This window comes from Trachinotus anak, unplaced genomic scaffold, assembly GCF_046630095.1.
Source record: "Trachinotus anak isolate AG129_WGS33_773 ecotype Australia unplaced genomic scaffold, CSIRO_AGI_Tana_v1 ptg000013l, whole genome shotgun sequence".
NCBI lineage: Eukaryota > Metazoa > Chordata > Actinopteri > Carangiformes > Carangidae > Trachinotus > Trachinotus anak.
In genome coordinates this window covers 4,611,877-4,639,628 of record NW_027273864.1, presented here as the reverse complement: position 1 = coordinate 4,639,628, position 27,752 = coordinate 4,611,877, and the positions used below count along the sequence as shown (strand labels likewise).

The 27,752-nt window shown below is 42.8% G+C and overlaps 1 protein-coding gene across 1 annotated transcript; it reads left to right on the top strand.

The window, feature by feature from the left end:
• wnt4 (wingless-type MMTV integration site family, member 4) lies at positions 1–26,244 on the top strand. Its single transcript, XM_071494759.1, has 6 exons — positions 1–687; positions 20,924–21,005; positions 22,367–22,520; positions 22,786–22,917; positions 23,243–23,385; positions 24,273–26,244. The coding sequence occupies exons 1-6, from the start codon at positions 611–613 to the stop codon at positions 24,741–24,743; spliced, it is 1,059 nt and encodes a 352-aa protein (XP_071350860.1). The 5' UTR covers positions 1–610; the 3' UTR covers positions 24,744–26,244.
• Positions 26,245–27,752: the final 1,508 nt, after the last annotated feature.

The window sequence follows — 27,752 nt, the reverse complement described above, 5'->3', positions numbered from 1 at the left end:
CAGACACACCGAGGGGCGGCGGTGTGTGCGGAGGAGCCGTGCGTCCTGACGCTCACACTGAGTGCATGTGTCGGAGCCGCGGCGCGCAGACAGGAGAGCCCCGCTTGTCCGAGAGCGGGACCCGGCAGCGGGTGATAAGCCTTCAGGGAGGAGGAGGAGGAGGAGGAGGAAGAAGAAGAAGGAGAAGAAGAAGAACCGCCCGAGAGCTCGTTCATTTGGCTTTTATCTGCCCGCCTCTCCACGCGCTCTCCCGGCTCCGCCGAGAGGGAAGCAAACAAGTCGAGTCAGAAGAAGGGTCCGATTCAGCCCGGGCGGCTCCAGAGTTTTGACCGTATTTTTAGCATCCCTCCTCTCTTCCTCTCCCCCTCTCCCTCCTCTCCCCCTCTCCCCGTCCCTTCTGAGTGCAGAGGGAGGGACGGGAGAACCGGGCGGACGGATCGCGGAGCTGCGCGCCTCCCCGGTGGCTGATCCACTGGATGCGGGACGATGATGGATTAACAGCCTTCTCCGGACCCTGCCGCCTTTGATTTGAAGTCTTTCTGACCCCGCTGTCCAGCACGGGATTACTTGGACTCTCACCGACACCCGCCCCCCCTCCCTCCCTCTCGAGATGACCGAGGAATATGTTTTGCGGTGCGTCCTGATGCTCTGCTGTGCGCTCCTCTCCGCCAACGCGAGTAACTGGCTGTAAGTTGGACTTCACACATCTAACCCTGATCCTGGTTCCACAGAGGGGACCGCATCCCTCTGCCCTTCTTCTTCACCTCCAATCTTATCATTCACCTGTCCTCTTTCTCCTCGTCATCTTCACATCCTCCTCCTCCTCCTCCTCCTCCGTCCTCTTTCCCTCCAGCCCCGTGGCCGCTCAGGTTAATTGTTAACCATCCACACACATGCTCTCTCTCTCTCTCTCTCTCTCCCCCCCAGACCCAATAACTTACATCCCGCCGTAAAGACCATCACAAAAAATAAATAAAAAGTCACCAAGTGGAATAGCACATGTTCTTTTTGGAAAAGGCGCAGGTTTCACTGGTGAATTTTATTGAAAATTATATTTTGTATATAAAAATTTTTTTATGTATGAAACTAATATATTTAATGGCAGCTGGAAATATTGCAATAACGTTCATGTAGAAAAACACGAAGAAAGATGTTTATAAAGTTGGTGTGAATTTTTTTGTCTGTTTTGTCACCCTGAGGCCCCTCAGCCTCATTAGAGAGGAGCTGATCTGCTCAGTCTGATCAGTAAATGATGTGGCAGAGACCTAGTAGAGACAATTAACATTTGTATTTTTTTTTTGCAAACTGTAAAACTTTAATGAGCTAATATTCTTGTAAATGGCAATGAAGAAAAGTAAAAACTAACAAATCGACACTTGGAGGAGCTGAGTGGAGTCCACATACCAGTCAGACCTTGTTTCCTGCATCTTTAATAACATTTTCTGATGCTGCTAATTTCATGTTTTTGTCAACACAGACGTCACAGCACAGGTTAAGAGACAGAAAAATGCTGATGAAGTCATTATTAGGCAGGTGTGGGATGGTTCAGCAGCATCTGAGCTTCAGAACTCCCTTTAAAATATATCAAATTATAAAATGAAGACAGACACACATATTAGAGCCAAATTAGCAACATATGCATTAAGTACAATAAAACCACTAATTTAGCATTAAATTCTGCAGGTGGACACCAAATGTTTACATGAACATAATACAGTATTATAGAGATATCTGTGCAGCTTAGAAGTAAAAAAAAAAATCTCAACAAGGTCAGTCAAAGTTATAGGAAGGGTGTAGGAATATTATGTTGTTCATGAATGTGTTGAACTCAGGAGGATGTCAGAACAGTCAGGCCACGGGAGTCTGGTTAAATCCCCCGTCGAAGATATAACACACAGCCTGCAGCTGAACTGCAGAGTGCCACCTCTTCCTGGGGCCGGTCGGTTGGGTCGCATGTGTGTGCCTGCTCTCCCAGCAGCCTGTGGGAGGTGGTTAGGTGGGTTTCTGCATTCCTCCGCAGGCTCCACTCCATTTTCTGCTGCCATTCATTCCGCTCAGCTTCGGCTAATTTACAAGCAAGCGCTCATCATTCAGGGAGGACCTTCCTTTTCTCTTCCACAGACTCAAAGCTCAGCTGATATGAATCATGGCATTGATACAGTTATTATTGTCTGACACACTTATCCACTGTTGTAATCTTCCTATGGGGGCTCAGAGGGCGGCTGCTTTGCCAAACAGTGACTGCATGTTGACTTTCATATTTGTATTTTTTTATTTCACCTCATTTGTTTGAGTTAACACCTTCATAAGATTCATAATGGGATCACCACAGCCTACTTTGTTCACACCAGGCTAGCACCACAGACAGCTTAACTGATGTTGTTGACAGATTCATCAGAATAAGTCAAATTAAGGCCATGCCAAACAGCACTGCCTGCCCTCACCGAGTGCAGGGTAATTGTGCTGTTTGGGGCTGAAGGCGTGGTGACAGCAGCACAGAGCAGGCATGTACAGGCAAGCTGCCGAGCTGCCAGTCTGCTCTGCGGGATTACTCTGTTGAGGGAAAGCTGTGTGTGGGGCTGTGTGGACTGTATCTGAGTCCTCAACACCACCACAAACCCTCACGCTTCAGGCTCACCCCCTGCACAGCAGCAGGTACACTCAGGGTCAAAGGGCAGGAAGCAATTAGATTATTGCTGTTAACAAGTGGTGGCAGCTCAGATATACAGTGTATATACAGAGCAGTTCACCACAGCAGGTCATAAGGCCTCCACGTTTATAGATGTAGACGTGCGTTCCCAGCTTTGAGAAATTTATAGCAGGCTGCAGCTTTTGACTTGTGTTTACAATAGACGGCAATAGCAACAGGAAGTGAAGAGACGAAACTGAAATGAGTAAGAAATAAATAAATTTAAAAAAATAAAAAGAGGCAAGACACATACAGTTAGTATGGGTTAAATAAGCAGCCCAGTGGTTTAGTGCTGCTCCTTTAAACAAACTGACTTTTACTCCGTAGTATGGGACAAGCCAGATGTTACACAGCTGTTTCCACAGGCTGAGTAACACTCTTCATGACCAGCAAATTCATATTGATGTACTAAATCAGTGCCCGGTCTTGAAAGTGATTTAAAAAAAAAAACCCTGGATCCGCCCCTTTAATTGGATCCACACCAAAATTAAATGCATTCCTCCCTGGCCCACGCCCCCTCCCTCCACCAAGTTTGGTGCAAATCAGTTCGGTACTTTCTGCGTAAGCCTGATGACAAACAAACAAACCAACAGACACAGGGTGAAAACACAACGTCCTTGGTGAGGGTAATAATTGCAGCCCTTGTTCTGCTCATAAACTAAAATCACCAGTTAAACTGTCTCCAACAGCTCTCAGCTGTTCTTGCGTCACGTTAAACTGGACTGCTTGTTTACCTCAGCTCCAGCTCTGTCTGTCACTGTCACCTTTAACCTGCGAGCCAGGACGTGATCACTTTGCTGCTGAGTCATGTTTGGTGTCCAGCTGCCGAACACGGATTTCAATGCTACTTTTCATTAGTTTGTCCTTCATCACTCTCCTCCTCCTCCTCCTCCTCTTCCTCATCTTACCCTGCACCGACTGGTTCTGCTGCACCTGCACGCTGCCCCAGGTCTGCTGTGTGTGTATGTGTCTCTGTTTTTGTGTGTAGGATTTTTTCTTTTTCTTTTTTTTTTTTTTTATGATGGAGTATGTAAGCTGGCATCTCCCTCAACAGTGGCACACGCTCAGTAATTACCACGCTGACTGCAGAAGAATGGTAACACCACACACGCTCCAGCTCACACACAGACACATGCACAGCTGAAGATGGGTGTGTGTGTGTGTTTTTTTAAATCAAATCAAAGAATTAAGGAACGTACAGGCTAGTAAGAAATCAAATCAATAAGTAAGTGGATTCACTTTAGTCTGCAGAAGAAAAAATAAAGTTTTTTTTAACCTTTAAAGGACCTGTATGTAGGATTTAATATTCATAATTATCTTTTTCATTAGTGTGTAATCACCTGAACCTGAGAATAGCTGTGTTTTTGTTAGCTTAGAATGAGACCTTCATATCTACATTGGGAGCTTGTCCTCTTCCATGGAGCCCACCATGTTGCACTGCCATGTTTCTACAGTAGCCCAGAATGGACAAGCCAAAAACTGGCCTTTTGCATTTTCGTGTATACCTGAAGGCCATTGTAGGTTCTCCTTCATGCTAAGATAAGGTAAGGGGAGGGGTTGGAATCTGCACCCTAACCGCTACAATCAGAAGAGAGGCTCTAAGCTGCTGAGTAATCAAATATTTCAGGTAAAAACTCAGAGAAACCAACTCCTGCAAGGTCGGATGGTGGGTCCAGGTGGGCGGAGAGCAGTGACTGCTTTGTTGTGACATCACAAAGTTACAGAAGTCCTGACAGCTCATTTTAAGGCTCAGTTTCTGAATACAGGCTGTGTGCATTTCTCTGTGGACTGAGGCTTTGATACTTTCACAGTGTTAATATAGAACCTAGACCTGCTTTATAATCAAAAAATACATGGACATCTTACTTTATACAATATCATAAATAAAATCAAACAAGGCAGCAGCAGTACTTTCTAAGATCACAACAGAGACAAAGCTAATGTGATATTTGATGTTTTCCTAGCTTAGCATGTAATCATGCTAACATTTACCAAATAGTACACAGTGCAGCTGAGGCTGATGGGAATGTCATTGCTTTTGCAAATACGCGGTATAAACCAAAGCACTGGAGAAATCAATCTTTTGGGGGCACTCCTGTGGCTTCAGGGTTGAAGGACATCCTATTACAACTATTCCTCTGCCACAGCTCAGCAAAGTGTGAGAGAAGAGAAGACCAACTTTGGAGAATCATATCAGCCTCAGATAAACTCTTGAATAAGGTTTTGCACAGACAGTAGATTTTTTTCCTCCATCTTTTTAGTTGGAAGTGTGTTAAGCAGAAGTCTCTTAATAGTCATACATGTACACTGACATGTAATCATTGTTTTAAAACAGACGAGAAAAATGTGAACCTCTCCCTAAGATCCCAACCCTGAACCATCAAGTTTCATTAAGAGTTCAAGCCCAGAGAGGGACCTTTGATGTATCTCTACCTATCTAATAGTAATAAAGGATTAACAATTCTCCCCCTCCAAAACATCTAAAATCAGTGTAAAAAATCTAAAATTCTGACCTGATGATGGTGCTAGAGGACAAGTTAAGTGATTACTTTTCATCCTGAGGTGGGCATGCATGCCTGTGCTGCCTTGTTCGATGATCCATCCAATAACTGTGAACCTCAAGGTGGAGCTAGATGAAAAGTCAGGGGATCACAGAGTCATTAGGTTTCATCCTCTGGGGACCATAAATCTGCAAAATTTAAAGCCAATCCATCCAATAGTTGTTGAGATATTTCAGCGTTGACCAAAGTGGTGGACAACTTCTCTTGACAACTGTTGGATGGATTTGGTTCTGAGAGGATGAATAGTAATCATTCACCTCTGACTCTTCATGTAGTGACATCAGGTAAAAAATTCAATTTCTCATGTCACACTAAACTGAGAAGGTAAACATTACACCTGCGAAACATCAAGTCACTGTGAGTGCATTAGCTTGCTGATGGTAGCATTCAGCTCAAGCATGGATGACATTCTCACATGGCTGTAAACTCTTACTCTTGTTTATACCATATTACTGGAATACAGGTTTATTTGTTTTTTTATATCGGAACTGAATCAATTGACACTGTCCCTGTTTCAAAATGTTTTCAAAAGTTACTTAAAATTAAAAAAATCTGACCTGGGAAAGTGTAATCACAGAATAATTACTCTCACCAGTGTTGTGGCAGAAGAAGGATTACATCTGGCATGTGTCTAAAGAAAAGACAAAAAAACAAGAAGCTCAGTTTCATTTATTTGTTTAGTTAAAGTGTCATGAATCTGTTCTGCAGAAAGGATTATAATCCTCATTTATTTGCTTAGCAAAGTACGTCTCCTTTAAAACCTAGAAAGAGTTGAGTGTTTGCTTTTTAAACACTTCACTTTCAGTAAGGAACAGTGGGTTCAAGTTTGGATGCCACGTGCTACTGTCAATGTGAAGCAAAAGATACAGCAGCAAAGCAAGCAGAATATGGACATGCATATGGCTGGAACACCATGTTATTACTAAATTTAGGCACAACCCCTGCTTCATACAAGTATATGTTACAACTTGAGTCAAGTCTGGCAACAAAAAGGGAGGCCACACACAGAATTAGGATTCAAAAAGTCATTTATTAAAACCAAAAAAGGTCCCATATTGTATAAAGTGAAACTTCCATGTCTTTTTTTATTATAAAGCAGGTCTTGGTTCTATATTAATACTGTGAAAGTATCAAAGACTCAGTCCACAGAGAAATGCACACAGCCTGTATTCAGAAACTGAGCCTTAAAACCAGCCGTCAGGACTTCTGGAACTTTGTGATGTCACAACAAAGCAGTCACCTGCTCTCAGCCATGCCTAAAGCCTGACCTTTTCAAACCCACCATTCAGCATCGCAGGATTTGGTTTCTCTGAGTTTTTACCTGAAATCTACTATATTTTTATTCAATCACTCAGAAAACACTCAGTCAATCAGATGAGGCTCAGAGTCTCTCTTTTGATTGGCCGACTGACCTGTTGTTACTAGAGCTCTGGAGAGAAGTCTGAGAGAGGGGATGTAAAACTACACTGAGATGGTTTTTGGATCTTTAAACTACAAATATAACTTCTTATGGAGATCAAAACTTAAAATAAAACACAGGGAAAATCTAAAATATGGGACCTTAAAATAACCATGAGGCGTGTAAATAGGACAGAAGTCAGTAGGGTGTGTAATGAGTGTGAGTATGGTGTTTTGTGTGTTGTATGGTGCAGCAAACCAAAGAGACAAAGAAGGTAGGTTGGGGAGGATGCTGGATCCCAGGAGACAGAGCGAGGCGGCCCAACAGGGAGAAAGACAACAGAGCAAAACAGTGGAGGGTCGTCATAGTTAACATCAGCGTCCATTATATAACACAGGATGAAGAGCCCACACGCTGGTCTTTCTTTTTGTCTCCCCATTAGTGTCTCTCTTTGAACATCTGCTTCTTTGTTTGAGTGTGTACGTGTATGTGTATGAACATATATGCATATGTCCCGGACAACCAGGTGCTAAAGAGATGGCAGCTGATGGGTAACCAGAGAAAGCAAAGGCCTTGGGTACACAGTACATACTGGCGCCTCACACTTCTTTAACACACACTCTCTCTCTCTCACACACACTCACACACACACACACACACTCACACACGCACAAGAGCAGCAAAGCTGTGGCGTGTTATTTTGAGACCTCTTGTCACCAGAGTGCGTACAATTATCATCACACACTTTGGAGCCATGGGGAATCACTCAGGATGACCAGATTATGGCCAGGACAGCTCGAGGAAACACCAGCGTCGCTGAAAGACAAGAGGCAGAAGTGGGAGATCCACAGAGAGGTGCACGGGGTTTGTGGGAGCCATAACACACCCTCTGTCGGAGGGCTGGAGCTCCTGGGCTGTGAACAGCTGATTGCATTTCTGAATGTACACGTCAGCTTCTGTTGGATGCATGAGCTAGTGAGCAAGTTAAGCAAGGTGGGAACAGTAACTTTCCTTAAGAACATATCTTGGATGGGGAGGTGAGTGGTGGCGTGTTGGAGTCGGAGGATGGAGTTTGGAGCAGGGTACAGAGACGGTTTTTCAGCTGTGGTTGGGGAACAGAGCGAGGAGGCCAGTACACAGGCTAAAAGTGCATAAAATGTGTTAGCAGACAGTTCTGCAGCAGGGGAGTCGCTGACATGAAGGACATGCAGGGGCTCCAACCCTGAGCCCACAGTGTTGACAGGAAACGGGAAATTAGCGGTGAGACTTAGTTTTGTAGTTTTGCTCAGTCTGCCCTGCTACAGAGTCTGACCCTCATTTCATACTTTGTACCTTGGCATGTGACAAATAAAAATTTGAACTGCAGTTTAGTGGCAGCAGACACATTATACCTGCATTATACCTGCATGCTACATATAGCATTATACCTGAAAAACTAAATACAAACAATATTATTAGAAATGAATATAAATATTTTTAAAAAACACCTAAAATACATAATAAAACAATAAAATGAAGTATTATTTACAAAGAACAACTGAAAAACTGACCCTTCTAAAATAAATGAATTAATAAACTATAATAACAATGTCTTTGTGGGGTTCACAGTGGCAGACTGTGAAAGTCCCTGCCCAGGTAATAGCCCTGAATTATTATGTGTCTGTGGTCAACACAGGAGATTGTTACAAAGTGTAAACTACAATAATCTGCTGACACATTTTGATACTGACAGTGGGCAGTAGAAATTATCTATCGAGCAGATCCACACAATAATCTGGAAATACGGAAGAGATTCAAATGAATGTTGACAACATTTAATTAAATTCACACCACAGACACCAATGATATCTGATTGTTACCCATTATGGGACCAATAGGTCGATTTTGTACAGTGTGGTATCTCACAGCGAAAGAACATAATGCTAATCGTAGGACAGTGGGCAGTACCTGCTCGTCCCCTCCTCTCCATCACTTCTCTCTTTCTTTTTCTCATGTTTTCCCTTCCTGAAGCTGAGCTGTTTCTGATGCAGTCTTTATCATCTGTGAAAATGAAGGGAGTAAACACAGGGTCAACTCATATGCATATGCAAATGTTACCGGACTCTGCTGGGATGATCTTGCAATGAAAATAAAAATATACAGAGGTACCACATTTTAACATTTCCACCATTCACACAACCTGAATTGAAAGAAAAGCGTCAGTCTGACACTGGATGGAGGGATGGATTTTAGCAAGCTAGCCATTGGCATCATGTGACCAATAGGCTATTGGTCACGTGATGCCTGAGGATGAAAGCCAGTAAAATTCTCTAGTTACCTGTATCACACTTCAATGAATTTTTCCTCTCTGTCGTCTTTGTTGACATAACCAAAGAAGCACAGCGTGGAGTAAAGATTTTGTAATTAAAGACAAGATCATTCACTCCCCCACCGACGCACAAGAAATGATGCCAGTGATCACATGAGAAAGTCGGTTGTCTTGTCGTTGGACAACATCTTTGCAGGGATGGTGACAGGTACACTGCTCAGGAATCAGCTGCAGCCAAGTCCTGCATTTAGAAACAATCAGCTGTTCACAGCTATTGTTTCCCAAGAGCTACAGACCTCCAACATGGCCGCCAGAGCGTTTGTTACATCACCTGAAATATGATAGAAAGAGGACAGTGACATTAAAACAGACTGCGGTCGGATGAGCTCATGAGCATTACACTGACACACACCTGCACACACACACACACACAAACACACACACACACTAACTGGTTCGTAGCCTTTCGGGGCCGCGGCACAAACACCAAGCAGGAGGTTAATTTCATGGCTTTTACTGCCTCTTTTCCTTAATGTGTGTGAAAGTGTGTTTTTGAGTGTATGCGTGTGTGTGAGGGTTGTGGTGTTGGCAGAGTGTGTTATTTTTAGGGGGAAATGAGCTCTAGTGGAGCCAGCAGCATAAAAATACACCCAGACACACGCGTGGAGACACACACACAACATACTCTTGTAGTGCGAGCTGCTAGCTGCTCAGTCCAAGTGTTAATTGAACTCATCAGGTAGTTTTCACTTTCTCCTCTAACTCCTTCCCGTCTCATCCCTTCTCTCTCTCTGCTTCCTCTTTTTTGTCTCTCCTTCACTGTCAGACTTTAAATGATTTCCTCTGTTCCTTTTTCCATTTTCTCTCTCCTCACATCCTCCCTCCGTCTTATCTTTCATTCTTTCCATTGGAGGTACTGTCTCCCTCTCACATTTATTCATCTGTCACTGAATACATACAAGCAAGGCTACTTTCATTTCTATGACACAGTATTAGATCCAGCTGGGGTCTGAGTGCAGTAACAGACTGACACTGTGGACATTTATCAAAGAAAGAAAATTGTGTTCAGTTACAGTGCATTAATTGTAAAATTGTAAATTACCATCCTTTTGTGTCTGCAGTCAGTTTAACCAATGGTCAGGTTAGTTTAACAATGAGACTGAAGTGATAACAAAGCATGACACTATGAAACTGAAGGGCTGTCGAGGTCATTAATAGACCCTTCATACGGTGGTCAAACTGTTGACTAGAATTATATTTGAGTTGTACAGATGAACTGTTTCACCTGACAGTTGCCAGGCAACCAGAGTATTTTCTGTCAACAAACTGACACTGCAGAATGGTAAATAGGCTTGGCCTGATATTTGATAATGTAGAATGTTGTGATTTTTCCCACTATATGTAATATTTTTCGTAATATAAAAAAAAAGATTTCTACAATTTTGCAGTTTTGCAATCTACCCTGCTGCAGAGTCCGACCCTCGTTTCACTGCTTTGCTTACTGTACATTGTACCTTGAGAAATAAAATTTTCAGCTACTGGTCATTCGCAGCATCACTTATAACTGAAAAATATAACACAATAATATAATTATATAGCATTTAAAAAACACTTGAAACATATAATTATATATATATATATATATATATATATATATATATGAAAACATCCAGATACCAGATAACTAAACCAGAGCTCTCCAGCGTGAACAGCCACCTCGGTCAAGGAGGCTCTGGTGAGCTGTTCATGGAATTGAATGCAGAACCCAGAGTTCATATCAGTTTATTATTTCAACAAGATTAGAAGGGCAGGGAAAGACAAAATGATACACCACCCCCCCGATTTCACCCGAAGACCAGCGCATCCCAAAATATTCTGCAACACTAAACTCCTAAAGTCCAGACAGTCAGAGAGGTTGTTGGAGGAGCCACTGCCGTACAGGGACAGTTTGAAGCAGGACTTGAGGCGAGGGAAATAATGGCAGTGAGTGGGCATACGATGCTAAATGTAAAGATATAGAGACAACCATGTGAATTATGATTTATGGTGAGTCACAGAAGATAAAAAATATCAGCAGAAGACTTGCTAGTCTTACAGGTCTAACAGCTCACTAAAAAGTTACTGAGACCACCCATGGAGAGCATCGAGCTGACTGATCAGGCCGATCAGACTCACACATGCTACGCAGAGCGACTGTCGACAGACTCTGACTCCACTGGTTGCACAATAAATGGAAACATGCAGGTAAATGTACATGATACAAAGTAGCGGTAACGTGTGGGCCTGCACAAAGTAACCAGGAAGCTAGTGTGCAGGAAAATATTTGTGCGTTGCTTCACAACAGTCCACACCCAGCTCAGTTGTGGAACTATTTGTGTGGGCGGAGCCAAATAAACAATCAAATAAACAAACAAATCATAATCTGTTGTGGCTTATTATTGTTAACTAATGGCCGGTGCTGCTAGAACTGTTTGTACCTCAAATTGAGACAGTGAGAGGCTGCGAGGGAGGGACGACACTTTCTGATTGTAGCGTCCAGTCTGTCGTGAAGAAGCAGTGCTGCTCAGACAGCGGATTATAACCTCCTGTATTGATGGCAAATTCTTCGAGCCAGTTAAGTTACTTTAAAACCTTTTGTGCCCAGTTGTAAAAATTTACATCAAATATCATACTACCTGTTTGACTCATAACTCAGTTAAATCTGGACTCTGAAAATCGCTGCTGTAAACTAAGGCTCTCATATCAAGTCCTAGCCCTGGTAATACCCCTTATTTATTTACGTAAGAGCAAACTGTGGAGCATTAAGAACATTTAAGGATATTTAAGGTGATGTTCAGTGCTTCGCTTTGGTCTTTAGGCAAAAAGTAAAAACGTAAAACTGAAGGATTCTGTTCAGGAGTGATGGTGAGACACTAGGTAAGTGAGAACCAGGCTGAAAATGAATTCTCACCTTGTACACACAGAGAGCTCTTTATACATACAAACATGTGTACAACGCACAATTTACATGTGTGCATTAACTGTGTAAACAGTAAGCAGGAGCCGTAAACGGTTCATGTCCAAACCTGCCCACTGTGCATGACTGAGTTCAATTTTACAAGCAATCTTATCTTGTTATCTATCAAAGTGAATGTGAAAGTAAAAACAACCATTGATTCATCTTTGACACTGCAGAAAAACTCAATACAAATGCACAGATGCAAATCACACTCCTTTCAGATTTTTGCAGAGATCAAATCATTAGTCTTGTCATGAGTTGTCTAATGTCTTCACCAGTGTGTTATTGTGAAACCATCCTGTTCATTTGCTCAGTTTGATCCTGTATCTTTAGAAAGTCTTAACGTTGTCAACTCTTCCAAATTTCAAGTTGCATATTTGACTCCATCCCACAAAATTACTTCAGAAAACTCACACATATTATCATCAACTCACTTTCTTCTTGCACCTCATTGACTTTAAATAGGAAATAAATAAAACCAATTCTCAGAACTGTAGCTTACCATAGATTTACAATACTACGACATTTTTATAATTAATTTCTTTCTGCCACTTGGCAACTCGCTGTGCCTGGTGTTGAGGTTATTTAGCCCACACAGAGGCTGTGTTGGTTGAGTCTCCTGGCTCTCACCAATGTAATACCAAAGGCAGCAAACAAACTCAGACAAGCTGACTGTACCTGAAGTGAACAAGTAGAAGAAAGTCACCAAAACAAATGAGCTAATAGCATTCGTCAGGTGTTCAGAGGGATGATAATAATCTGATGATACTGGAATATGATTGGCCAGCTAAAGAGCTAAAGAGCTGCTAAAGAGAATAGATTGAGAACTAACTGGAATGGATGATGTTTTACAAAGATGTAGAGACTGTAGGGTTACCTAGCTAACAAGCTGACTTAACCTAAACACAGAAACAGTGACAGGTACACTGCTCAGGAATCAGCTGCAGCCAAGTCCTGCATTTAGAAACAATCAGCTGTTCACAGCTATTGTTTCCCAAGAGCTACAGACCTCCAACATGGCCGCCAGAGCGTTTGTTACATCACCTGAAATATGATAGAAAGAGGACAGTGACATTAAAACAGACTGCGGTCGGATGAGCTCATGAGCATTACACTGACACACACCTGCACACACACACACACACAAACACACACACACACTAACTGGTTCGTAGCCTTTCGGGGCCGCGGCACAAACACCAAGCAGGAGGTTAATTTCATGGCTTTTACTGCCTCTTTTCCTTAATGTGTGTGAAAGTGTGTTTTTGAGTGTATGCGTGTGTGTGAGGGTTGTGGTGTTGGCAGAGTGTGTTATTTTTAGGGGGAAATGAGCTCTAGTGGAGCCAGCAGCATAAAAATACACCCAGACACACGCGTGGAGACACACACACAACATACTCTTGTAGTGCGAGCTGCTAGCTGCTCAGTCCAAGTGTTAATTGAACTCATCAGGTAGTTTTCACTTTCTCCTCTAACTCCTTCCCGTCTCATCCCTTCTCTCTCTCTGCTTCCTCTTTTTTGTCTCTCCTTCACTGTCAGACTTTAAATGATTTCCTCTGTTCCTTTTTCCATTTTCTCTCCCCTCACATCCTCCCTCCGTCTTATCTTTCATTCTTTCCATTGGAGGTACTGTCTCCCTCTCACATTTATTCATCTGTCACTGAATACATACAAGCAAGACTACTTTCATTTCTATGACACAGTATTAGATCCAGCTGGTCTTCCACACACCTGCCCATTATTACCACCAACAACTGTTTTGTGTTGTTTTTATTTCGACGTTTTGGTTCATAAACAGTTTTATTCCTCAGTGTGATGTTCATCATTTGAATGATTCATGCTTTTTTGACTCCTGACAAAGAAATGCAGATGCATATTACTACACTGCTTTATATCCTAGACGATATATACTCTGAGAGCAGTGACTGCTTTGTTGTGACATCACAAAGTTCCAGAAGTCCTGACGGCTGGTTTTAAGGCTCAGTTTCTGAATACAGGCTGTGTGCATTTCTCTGTGGACTGAGGCTTTGATACTTTCACAGTATTAATTTAGAACCTAGACCTGCTTTGCAATAAAAAAAAAAAAAAACAACAACAACAACACGGAAATCTCACTTTTTACAATGTGGGACCTTTAAAATCATATTTTCTGCACTACTAGAGCACTGCATTTTAAATATTCCCATTATCTTTAATGTGACATCAGCAACATTGCCCCTCTCCTGTCACTCTCTACTGTCTTATCAAATAAATGCCCCAAAAATATCTTTTAAAAGACAGAACAATTTTTAGAATGTACTCTGACCTATTACGAACAATGATGATAAAATAATCTTACTGACACTGGACGTGAAACAAGTTCAGAGGTCAACATGAGGTTTGTAAGAGGTTGGTGTCGGTCAGTGTGATTGAGGTTTTGTTTTCTTTGCACCTCCTCTTTTTCTTCATCCTCAGGAAATCTTTGATCTGTATTGGTGTCAGCATCTTTTGATGCATTGCGGTGTGCAACCTCTCTTGAAGAAGAGCATGACACAGTCGCATTACAAGGTGAAACAAACACAAGGATCATATGCTTTTTACTTTTCTAGAAAGGCAAACATCAGCACTGAAGGTCTGTATTCAAGAATTTAACTGTTATTTCACGAAACTGTCACTTTAGATTAGACCTTCAAAAATCTAATAAGCATAAAATTCATAATGTAGGTTTATTAATTTCCACCTATCTGTAATTTAAGAACCTAAACAGTGCTTCATTCAGCTCGACATTCACTGAGCAGACAGAGGTCTTTTCAGGAACAGACAGAAAAACAGACCCTCTGGTGAGGACAGTCTCTTTTCTGCTGCCAGGTCACTGAACATCTACAACAGTTGAGTCTAGTTGAGGCATCTGAAGGTAAACTGGGAGAACAGTACCCTCTAGAGGTCACTACATGTTTTACATACTGAAGGTGTCCACTGCAGAGGGGTCAGGGAGGGTTAGCTCAGGTCACACCACAGTAACACTCGTCCTTACGAGCTTTTTAAAACCCTGCTGCCTGCGGGCTCTCCACCAGCAGCACTGACTGTGAGGGTTTGTGAAACTGAGCTATCGCTTCATCTCAGTGTCATTCTCCTTGTGGCTGTTCCCTGGTCTCGAGCTAGAGGAAAATACTGTCGGTGCTTGTTGCAGTGCTGCTTGCAGCTCTGTTGGCTCTTTTGAGACGCCTGCCTCAGTACAGGAGACATTTCTTGCAGCTCTCCTCCTCGCATTTCCCATCCACGCTATATTTACCTGTCACTGTGTACCTCCGCTGTGTGCTCAGTGCTGGAAAGGTAAACATGAGGATATTTTCATATAAATACACATTAGAAATGATGGAGGTGCAGAGAGTGTGCTACAGTTTGTGAGCGTTTTGTGTCATTTTGTGTAGGAGTGTGCGTTTGTGTGAGTGTGCAGAAGCCTGTGAAGTTTACTGAAGCACATTACTGTCATGTAGATGTGTCCAGCTTCTATATCCCCTCTCTTTTTCTCTTCTCTATTAGCCCTAATGCCACTTCCTTTACAGTAAAAATAGTGTTTCTAGCTAGTATGTTCAATGTTGAGTAAAAATAGTGAAACCTAGAGCTGTAGAAAACTGACTGGATTAGCAAAGCAAAATAGGCTTTAATGAGAGAATTTAGATCAAATGAAAAAGAAATAAAAGATGGTGTAAGGTTGAGGGATCTTAGCACCAAGTTAACAAAAGTTATTGACCCGGATTTCTGTAAACTTAACAGACTTAAAAAGGAGATTTCCATCTGTTGCTAGTTTTGTCCAACAATATAAAGACAGCCCGTTTAAAATCACACAAAACATAAAAAAAGAAGCAGCGAATTCTCACATTTTTTTGCTTGGGAAACATGCATATTGATGATGACAAGATCCCTACCACTCTCATATCTGTGCATTCGAGGAAGTAGCTGCTCTCAGCCAAAAACTAATCAGGCACAAAACCTCCAGTAAAACAGAAACCTGTTTCCACACTTCAGTTCGTGCCCAGATTAGACACACATGACATAACATCTCAATTAAAAGGCTTCAGAGCTGTGGGCGGGTGGATTTATTTACCTTCAGTCAGAGCCAGGCTAGCTGTTTCCTCCTGTTTTCAGTCTTTATGCTAAGCTAAGCTATCCGTCGCTTGGCTGCTCGAAAGCAAGTAAATCCATTTCCTACTAAAGTCAAACTACTTCTTGAAGAAAGAAGCGCTGTGGTAACAGTATGTGCCAACAAAACAGGCCTAATCTAATCTCAAAGGTCCACTTACTATCTTCCCAGCTTTCAGCAGCATCTTATGGTCTCCATTCAGAGTGAAGAGTGAAGAGCTAGTAAGAAGACCTTTGAGCTTAGTTTTTTTTGTTCCATATGACTTAACTATTATTTGATTATTAAATGTTTTTATATTGATCAGCTTACCCACTAAACGTACAATAAAATACTTATTTTATTTAAGTATTATTAACAGCTGCTTTTTTTAAATTCATATTTTTTAATTGATAAAAGTGGTTCAAAGTGATTTCGCTTGGTTTTCACCATTTGTATGTTATCCTTTATTTCCTGTCTACACAACAACCTGCGTCATAAGTGTCTCCTCTGTTTAGAATTATCTCTTATTTTCAGTTTCCCCAGTTTCTCCCATGAGGCCGTGGGGGGCTCTGGGTGGGAGGTATGGAGCATTCCACCTGGACACTAGTGCGTTCGCAGGCCGCTGTGTGTTTGTGTTGCATTACACATCGCAGCCTTCACAAGATCACTGGCTCCACTGGGCTTAGGCCCCTGGGATTTAAGCACGCAACCACCAGAGGCCAGAGAGAGAAGAGGGAGAGGAATGAAGATGAGATGTGGGATGATGGTGTGTGTGTGTGTGTGTGTGTGTGTGTGTATGTGTGTGTGTGTGTTGTCCTGTCCTTCTACGGCTTGACTCCTCTGTCTCCCTGTTGAGGTGTTTTGTTAACCTCGTCTCTGGGAAGTGAAGGGTACACCCAGCAGAATGAGCAGATAAAGTGAGACAGGGCTGAAAATGCTCACACACACTCGCCCAAGGCCTGCACTGAACCTTTCCCACGCATGTATACAGACACACACACACAGGCATATATACAGAAAATCACCTGAATAACAGCTTATCCAATGTTTATTAAATGTTTCCAGGGTGAATGTCAGGCCAGCGGGACAGCGTCCAGCTGTTTAGGTCTTCGCGTGTGCGGTGCTGCTCGTCAGAGGAGCAGCTTTCAGTCGTCGTTGTGTGTTTTCTGTCTGATGCTCTCCCAGCTGGACGCCGTGGCCTAAACGCAGCACCCTGCCCAGGGCGACGGTCAACAACAAAGAGGGATCAAACGCCGCACATGGCTTTGATGAAAACCTCGCAACTGCAATGGAGCAAATCAGAGCAGGGCAGAGCTGAGTTGGACTTGATCCACAACGGGAGAGAGAGAGAGAGAGAGCGAGAGAGAGGGAGAGGGGTGGGTGGTAAAGACCTGTTGATTTAGGAGGAGAAATAAGAGTGGGGTTCACGGTTCCCCCAAAGGTTTAGATTTACTGCAACACCATGCAACTGCCAAACAAATTATTAGAGGAGTTAGTTATTGTGGCTTTAATGTGTGTTATGACATTATTACTATAATATGTAATGTTATTATTTTGACTGTGGCAGCTTGTGAACTGAGAGAGTTATGCTGCTGCTGCTGTTGGTGCTCTCTCTCTCTCTCTCTCTCTGTCAGGTTCTGTGCTCAGGCTTCGCTTTTTTCACATAAAACAAGTGCCACTGAATTAACCTAGAGTTTGAAACCGTTTGTAAAATACATTTGAATATATGTAAAAATATAGAGCCTGTTTTGTAAGAAGTGTGGTGTCCAAACACTGAATCACTGAAACACTTAAAGCTGCAAAGGTAGATTTTTTTTTTTTTTTGATCATGTGAGAGCAGCAGAATAAGCTGAAAATACACCACTGACATACATGTAGAGTCACCTTAAAAGGTTTTTATAGAGAATGTGTTAACAAAGCATGTGTTGTCCATTTATACAAGCAGTAGACACTGGAACAACAATGGTATACACTTGGATGTATTTGCATTTACTTGTTTTGGCTCCTTTTATCTCTAGTTTTGGTCTTGACCAGCTCCTGAGGGAAATATCCACCATGTTCACCAGCTCGTCTCTAACTGTGTCTGTCTGCTGTGATGGCCAGCGTACAGTGGGTTCATCAGAGCAGGTCATATTTCTTTAGCAATGCGCTTAACATGCTAAATATTTCATAGAGGTGTGCAACGAATAATCCCTTACACATAAGGTATGGCCCTTCATAACTATTGTAGACTGCAAAGGCAGTCTGAAAACTGAAATAAGGCAGTGAGGATTTTTGCTGTGTGTCACATCAGTAAGGGCAGGTAGAGCTTGAACAGTTGCCTAGCAACCTTGACAATGTGGACTTTTTTTCACAAAAACTTGAGGTTTTAAGGCCCAAGGTTTTCACAGTTGCATCGTTAGTTATTGAACTGAGCTGAAACCTAATACTTCGGTTTAAAAGTGTAATCCTTGGAATCTCTGTCGGTGGTGTTTCCTTTCATAACCAGTGCGCGATGAGTCTTGGGATAGGTTGAGCCACGATGGATCAGGAAAAGAAAGCCGTATGTCTTTGCAGCATCTGAAGGAGCCTTCGAAATGGGTGCAGCCTCCGAAGGATGCAACGCCTGATTTGGGACACAGCTATAGGGACTTAATCTATTGCTAACGCAATGAGTGCAGCTTTAAACAAAAAGTTGGGGGTTCCTGACATGAAAACACTGCAGACACTCTGACAGAGGATGGGGCTTCAACTTTATGAGAGAGTGAGGTCACCCCAGAGGGTGGATATGAGCGGATGTGGCTGAGATGTGGTGGAGTGGCAGAGAGCAGGGTTATCGCAGTGATGAGTGCTAAATACTGACACTGTCTGGATGGGAAGTGAAGTAGGCGGCCATCAAAGAGGCAAGAGAGGAGAGAGATTATCTGGACTGCTGAGGGGAGGAGATGAAAGGGTGAATGTGGAGGAGGAGCTGTTTGACCTCTGATAAACTAATTATACATTTACAAATAGTATTAAACATAATGCACTGCAGGTAAATGTCCAGTATTGTTATTCCATTCAGCACCAAAACACAGGAGGGTTAAAAGAGCTGAGTTGTAGCTACCGGCCGAACTCGGCATTAGATAAAAGATCAGGTTGTTATATCAATCAATCCTGTCCAACAGTGTCAAACACTGGAAGCATGACTTTATGTTATGCATTATGGCTTTGTCAATAATCTGACAGCAGAATTCTTTGCAATCTGGTTCTGTGCCAGGGTTTGATTGAGACGGGCAAACAGGGCTTTACAGAAGTATGTGTGGTCTTGGAAACTCATAACCCGAGACTCATAAAACAAGCTTGAGAAACCTCAAGGAAAAACATGTCTACTTGTACAGAATAATAGCCTAAAAGTTAATTTTGCTGGAATTTGCCTTTATTAAGAGACATTTTGATATTCAAAATCTGCCCATTATATGGAGGAGCCTGAAAATACTGAATTCATACTTTTATATCACATGGTTGGGTTATCACATTTATTACACATGTCCTCGTCCCTTCTATACAGTTGTGATGCCACAGTTCTCAGTATATGCCAGCTTTGGTTGTATCATTTGTATACATATACAGTATCTGATTAAAATGGGCCACTTGGATGTAATGCAGTTTGTTTGGAAGTGGATATTTGGATGAAAGTGTGGACTACTAAACCAAACTCGTCTTATTACTGGTATAAACAGGTACCATTACTTTACGTACTGGTACTCTCCTCCCCACACTGACCCTCTGTTAGATTTCAGATTGATTTAAAATGTTATTGCTGACTTTTAAGGCCTTAAACAGCCTCGCTCACATGAACATCTCAGATACACTGACACGGTATCTGCAGAAGGTGCCTATAGATAAAATGTATTATTATTCATTATTATTGTCAGATCCTTTGAATAATGTTTGATATGTTTTTTATACTGTTCTACTTCTATTTACTTGCTTTTATTCATCTTATTGCTGTCACTTCTATCATGTTCAGGATCTTTGGCCTTTCTCTTTTATCTGCTTTTATTTTTCTGTGAAGCAACTTTGTTAAGAAATCATTAACATAAAAAACCATCTCAATAAATAATTAATGCAATACTTAGTCATAAAAATTAAGTCTAAAAATGTAAACAAAAATTTCAAAATGGCTGAAAAAACTATTGAGACACTGAGACGACTGTTTTCAGATGTGATTTGTCCTCCTGTGCCTCGTTTCTGGAAATTTTACTGCGTCAAGTGAAACTTTACTGGAAGTGACGGATTACCACCTGTCTTTGTTTTATAAAAACTATGATTTTTAGACTCAACATGCGTTTAAATGACGTCTTAAGACACTTGGAGCACTTTGAGTCCAGCACATAACCAGGGCTGCTCCCTCTGAGGGAGGCTCACTTATAAGAAAGCCTATTTCTGTCAGGTGCAGCTGGGCGAGGAGATATGAGACTGAAGTGATGTGAGGTGGACGTGTGAGGGTCACAGCATCCAGACCAATGCCATTTTCTCAGAATATGTGTGTGTGCTTGCAGGATATCTCCTGACCTGTCTGGCCTGGAGGTGGTGTGTGTGATAAGCCACTTTCCCTCCTCTCAGTGTCCTTATTACCAGACATTTATCCAAAACATTCCCACAACGTCATGGGAACTAACCCTCCTTACACCGTCTGAATGGTGTCATCTAACATTCACTGTGACAACAACAGAACAAAGTGACACTGTGGTGGAGATCATGTGTGTAGACATCAGATTCAGTCATTTCAACTTCTTTTTGCTCTTTATGTTCTTTCAGGTCACCTATAAACACTTTCCTTTACCTTTTGGAGAACAAAGCCGTAAAGAGATCCTGCTGTGTTTTTTTTGTTTTTTCTCTCAGGTACTTGGCCAAGCTGTCGTCAGTGGGAAGCATCAGGGATGAGGAGACATGCGAGAGGTTACGAGGCCTCATCCAGAGACAGGTTCATACCTTTAACTACTGACAACCGTGATTCAATAATTACAACACTGTGTACACGGTTCTATTCACAAACCCTCGTTACACAATAAACACAAACACTTAAACATAACTCACTGGGACTCAAGCAGACAAGCAGTTGCACCTGTCTACAGTTTTACTGTTCATGGCAGAGATTTGTCCTTTTGAAGCAGACAGTTAAGGTCTAATCACATTATTGTGGAAAACCAACTTTTGCTTCACTTTGCCACAGTTGTGTTAGTGGGGAGCTGCAAAAGTTTGGCACAGATGGTTGTGGTGCATCAGGCCGAAAAGTTCAAGTTTGCTGAGCTTTGAGCTGAGTTACACTGAGGTTTGTGGGCGCAGCCAATCATTGTAGACCACCGACAGATGTATGATGAAATAATTACTTGTATTGCTGAATTTCTAGTAGTGTTTAATAACAAATTAGCCTCATATTTAGACCAGGTAACAAAGATATCTGCTTGGTAAAATATCAACATGCAGATGCTTTGGTTTCCTGTTTTAGGTTTTTACGCACAAATAAATAAATTAAAGCTACAGTATGCAAGTTCTGCAAATCAAGCTAGCGCTAGCATGGGACTAGCACTGCTCTGTCATTCAGTCACCCAGTCATTCACCTACACTCTTTTCATATTAGCTAATGCACAAACCTGAAGCTTGCTGGTCTGTGAGTCAGCCACAGCCACATCCTCCAGCAGCTAACGCTAGCCTGAAGCCTCAGTGTGAGGCGAGTAGTTGATCAGAAGCATGTTTACATATTGATTGACAGCCACGAGCTCCCACCCCTGACTTTGGCCTTGTCTGAGGCTCATAGCTGTGGAAGGACATATCTCTGCGCTGCTGTCAGGCAGTTCAATGAGTCACAGTCGCCTTCGACAGCACATCTCCACATTAAGATATGTTTGGGAGCATATTTCAACTATAGTGTAGCTTTAATAAATATGTAAATTAGAAGAGTATGATAATAGAATAATAATAATAATAATAATAATAATAGAAAGTGGGAAGGTGAGAGTGTGAGCTTACCTGTCTATAGATGAGCTGTGAAAATACATTACTCATCATCTGTAAAACATGTGAGGACAATATGCCCAGTTATTCAGTTACAAGCAGTGATCACATCCGAATGAAACAGCAACATTACATTAAAATGCAACATTAAATGCACAGACACTTACCCACGAACAAATACCTTCAACCTCCTGATGACTTTCTGACAACCAATATGCTTCTTTTATAATATAACATGAATAACACAAATTACAGAAAGGCACCAGCGTTAATTTGTTGACAACACATCAACGTCTAAATTCACGTGGCCCCTGTGCGTCTCTGCTCCAGGTTCAGATCTGTAAGCGCAGCGTGGAGGTGATGGATGCGGTGCGCCGTGGAGCCCAGCTCGCCATAGACGAGTGTCAGTTTCAGTTTCGCAACCGTCGATGGAACTGCTCCACTCTCGAGACCATGCCTGTGTTTGGCAAAGTGGTCACCCAGGGTAAGATTATCCACTGCAGCGTTTCCTGTCACAAACATTTTATCAGTGAAATTAAATTAATCTAAACGACTTTGATATAACTTTAAAATATTGTGACGTTTTTTAGATTGTTTCCATTTGTGTTGGCTACTCCTGCATGTTAGACTTTAATATAAACAGCTTTTTTCAGTTCACTATGAGAAGCTCCTTTCAGCTGCATGATGAAACAATATGACTGACTGTGTGTGCATGTGTGTGTGTGTGTGTGTGTGTGTGTGTGTGCTAGGCACCCGTGAGGCAGCCTTTGTGTATGCCATCTCAGCAGCCAGTGTGGCGTTTGCGGTCACAAGGGCCTGCAGCAGCGGAGAGCTGGAAAAATGTGGCTGCGACCACAATGTACATGGAGTCAGTCCAGAGGGTAGGTCTCTCTCTCTCTCTCTCTCTCTCAAACAAGCACACACACATGCATAGGAAACAGAAAGAACAATTGACCCAGTACATTTTAATGAAATAAATGACATTTAAATATTTATTTTTATTTTGAAAGGACCTGACAGATATCACTGATAGGCCAACTGATTTAGTTGTGTGTTTAGTATATCTACTGCTTTTTCAACATCAGTACCAGGTCATGCATTACTGCAATAAGCACAAAAATAAACACAAAAATGAAAGTTTGTGTAAAACAAGTGTTGTGTTTGAAGGACCACACAGTAAACCACTCCTCTGATATGGTGTCACAGGGTTCCAGTGGTCGGGCTGCAGTGATAACATTGCGTATGGAGTGGCCTTTTCTCAGTCATTTGTGGACGTGAGAGAGAGGAGTAAAGGCCAGTCCTCCAGCCGGGCTCTCATGAACCTGCACAACAACGAGGCTGGCAGAAAGGTAAGTGAAGGGAACCCTGTTGAAGAACAGCTGCATCCTCGATATTTTTTAAACTTTGAGCTGAGTTTATTAGAAATGACCTTGACATAGGTTGTTGTGTGCTTACATAAGAGTCAGCAACAGCAGCAACACTGAGAATGAAAACTGAGAGTCAGAGCCGTTTTCTGGAGAAAGTCCAGCCTCAACTTATATGAAACGATCATGTTTTAAGTCATTTGAGATATAGATGAAGATATTGTACATATATGGATAAGTCCAAGTCAGGTGTCAAGTTATTTGAGTTAAGCCCAAGTCAAGGTTCAAGTCAGTGAAGATAAGTCATTCAAAATAATTTCAGGTAATCTGACACAAGTCAATGTCAAGTGTCTGAAGTTATCTGAGGTTAAGTCCATGTTAAGTCTAAAGTCATTTGAGACAAGTCCAGTAAAGTCACCAGTCAGTTAGAGTCTGTAGTCAAGTCTCAGGTCAAATCAAGTCAAATAATATTAATAATAATAGTAAGCTTTATTTATATAGCACCTTTCAAAACAGTGTTACAAGACAAGATCAATTTGAGGATGAATAATAAAATAATCAATGATGGAATAAACAGATTAAAAACTGTTTGACAGTCAAATCTGTAAGCGTTTTTAACATTTTCATCTCACAGCTGTTAATGGTGAGTTTGCAAAACTGAGAAAAGCTCCTAAATAATGGACCTAAATATGAATGATAGACCTAAATAAGAATTATGTATTCGGCTTTGCAAGACCTGCCTGCAGGTTTTTCTCAAGCAGTCAGTGTTTGAGAGAGAGGTTGGCATCCAGAGTCTTTATGGACATTATGTGTTGTCATCATCTCATCTCAGTGTCTCTCTGCTAACCAGAGGTTGTTTGGCCTCTCTACAGGCCATCCTGTCCCACATGCGTGTGGAGTGCAAATGTCACGGCGTGTCAGGCTCCTGTGAGGTAAAGACCTGTTGGAAAGCCATGCCACCCTTCCGCAAGGTGGGCAACGTCATCAAGGAGAAGTTTGACGGCGCCACTGAGGTGGAGCAGCGCAAGGTGGGCACCACCAAAGTCCTGGTGCCTCGCAACTCCCAGTTCAAACCTCACACCGACGAAGACCTGGTCTACCTGGACCCCAGTCCAGATTTCTGTGACTATGATCCACGCACGCCAGGTATGCTGGGCACGGTGGGCCGCCAGTGCAACAGAACCTCAAAGGCCATTGACGGCTGCGAGCTGATGTGCTGCGGTCGCGGCTTCCAGACGCAGGAAGTAGAGGTGGTGGACAGGTGCAGCTGTAAGTTCCACTGGTGCTGTTACGTCAAATGCAAACAGTGCCGCAAAATGGTGGAGATGCACACTTGCCGGTGATGGACGTGGGAGCACAGAGAGCGCTGCTGATGAACAAAACAAACGCCCCACACTCTTTCTCAATCACCAAGGCTGGAGGGAGCGCAGAGGACTAGTGAAGCTCCCTCTTCTCCTGCTTGAGACCACCCCACCCTCCCACTACTGGTCAACTGAAACAGACCTAGTGGCTGAGAGGTCAAAGGTCATCCTGTTCATTTTATGTCACCATAATGGATATCAGTAGTTTATGCATGGGATTCCTGACAAAGCTACAGAGGCATTTTGTGTCTTCTGAAATAGAGAACATCTTTCACTTCCTGTCTCCCTCCCTCACTCTCACATTTGGTTTGATGCTTCTTATTTTTGTAATGTTTAACTTATTTGTTGAGACTGAGGAGACTGACCGGGGGGGGTGGGGGTGGACCTAGAAGGAGGAGACAGATGAGTGGAGATAAGGGACAAACTGGACCCATGGGTGGGCAGATGGGTGGGTGGGATTAAGGGGTTAGGGTGGGGTCAAGAGGAGTGTTGTTTGCCCTCTGTCCTTGCTGCTGCTGCTGCTGCTCACTCTGAGTGCTGGATGTCAAAAAGGGAGACTCAAATCCGTCAGACGATGGACTTGAACAACAAAGAGGAACGAGTCGCAGGTGGACTGTCTGTGATTCGCTTCCTGAGTGTACATGGCTGTGCTGCGCTGAGGTTCAGTTGCTGTTGACTCATTTATTTTGCCCCCTGCAATGCCCTGATGCTGCTCCACTCACAGACACTCACTCTCTTTCTGTCAGCAGGAGGATGACGATGAACAGGTGAACTCCACTGTTGGCTCCTTTCTGTCTTTTCTGTCGGCCAGTAGCCCCCGGCAGGCGATGGGCATCGCACACACAAACACACTCTCCAAAACAACACCTGTATTCATCCATACCTGCTGCCTGCAACGGGAAACCAGGACCCTTGTGCTGAAACTGATTCCAGATCAGATATAAAGATGATTTCTTGCCATTTAAGAGCATCTTATCGTGAAAATCCTTGTGTGCTCATTTGGACTGATGTTGATCTTGGCCTCCTCCTGCACGTCGCCATCTGCCAAATGCTAGTTGGCTTAACGCAAACACAAGTAAACACACAGAAACATGCATGCACCAGCAAACACACACCAGATAAACACACACAAAGGGGTCTGCCAGAGGGTCGCCGAGCATGTTCACCATGCATGATGACTGAAGCACTTTCTCTCCAAGCGCACATAGAGCCCTCGCCCCACAGCAACAAACCTCCAGCCACATATTCAATCCTCACTGTTTCTCTCTCTCTCTCTCTCTATCACACACACACACACACAGTTTGCCATGCCACTGTCGGGACTCTTGTTGTCCTGTACCACCACCATAAAGCCAAGCTTTCCTATAATAACGTGCTATCATTATAGAGACATACTGTAGATCTGTAAAGAATTATACACTGAAGAAGAATATACTGCCTATGAATGTATGTTAATACGGAATATATGCTGTGTCAAAAATGACTGTTGTGGATTCTTTCAAAAGAAACTACATGTTTGTGTGTGTGTGTGTGTGTGTGTGTGTGTGTGTGTGTGTGTGTGTGAGAGAGAGAGAGAGATAGAAAGAATGCCACAAAAACAATGTTGCCCAGAAGGAAAGAAAGAACATGAGGGGACAGAAGGATGGAAAGTGAAAAAGAGCAGATCCTATTCCACCACCAAGCCCTGAAACACACACACACAAACACACACACACACACACAGAGCGCTGCTGACAGACCTACACATATTTCAATAAAATCGTCCATTTCCCGTGTCTTTCAGCTGCGTTATTATGTGGCCACAGCGTGCACTGTGCAGCATTTCGTGTGTGTGTGTGTGTGTGTGTGTGTGTGTGTGTGCGCTGTTTGTGTGAGGTACATTACACCCCGAGGTCCTTCCCTGGACCCCTGACACCTATAAACACAATTTATGCGCCATATATCACCACATTGAGTATATCAAGCAGCGATAGATGGATGTATTTCCCGCGGCGCTGAGAACCTGGTAGTCTGGTTTCGGGAAGAACCAGAGCTGCCGCTCGGGTTTCAGCAACCGTCTGATTGGGTTCGGGCATGAGAGGGAACAGAGGCAGGAACACCGGGCTAGAGCAGGGATTACAGCGAAATGCAGACCACATGGCACAAGCTTTTTCCCTCCTCCTGTCTCTATCAATAGCATACTGCCCCCCCAGCGCCCCCCCTAACTCCAGCTCTCTTGCCTTTTCTCCTGCAATATCTTTGACTTACACTGGTTCCAGTCCGCTCCCCCTTACAGAAAGTGTAACTCTAACCGCTCTCAGTCTACGATGGCAGGGGATCTGTCCTTCATTAAGCTACCATGATGGCCTAGATGAGAAGAGTGGTGGTGGCCACACTGATTGGGAATGTCTGTGGGCTTGTATGTGTGTGTGCTCAGCCTGTCAGACGGCCATATGTACAGCCAGTCAGTCAGAGAGCTCTAATGCCTCTTGTGGTTTGCTGCGGTTGTGGCGGAGACAAGAGGCTGACAGTAGGGTTTTACCACTTAGTGTGTGTGTGTGTGTGTTTGTGGGAGTGTGTTGAATTTAAGATGCAACAAATATGGGTTTATGAAGGTTGATACAAATATTTGTGGAATGGGACGACTCATAGCTCATTTTGTGCTAATATCTAACATCTAGGCAGACTCCTTTCAGGGCCAGAAATCCCAACTCAGTCACTGGATCACGAAGCAACTCTGCAGCAATTCTTCTTTTTCAGTTCTTTCAATCCTTTTCTACTGTTTTCACATGTAGATAAAAAAAAATACTAGCAAGTAGCTCATTTTGTATTTGAAGATACTACAAAAGTTGCAGCTCATATTAAAGGAGCTCTATGTATGTTTTGCTTTTGCTGCATAGCTAACATTAGCATAAAGAGCTGTTTACTTACCAGTCTAGGAGAAACATTGTGAGTTCAGCATCAAACTTCATTGAAGCTGTTAGCTCTTGTCTATCACATCTTTTCTTCTAC

Coding starts and splice junctions, on each gene's coding strand:
- wnt4 (XM_071494759.1), top strand. CDS start 611: ATGACCGAGGAATATGTTTTGCGGTGCGTCCTGATGCTCTGCTGTGCG. Junction 688..20,923: donor GCCAACGCGAGTAACTGGCT/GTAAGTTGGACT, acceptor TTTTTCTCTCAG/GTACTTGGCCAAGCTGTCGT. Junction 21,006..22,366: donor GAGGCCTCATCCAGAGACAG/GTTCATACCTTT, acceptor TCTCTGCTCCAG/GTTCAGATCTGTAAGCGCAG.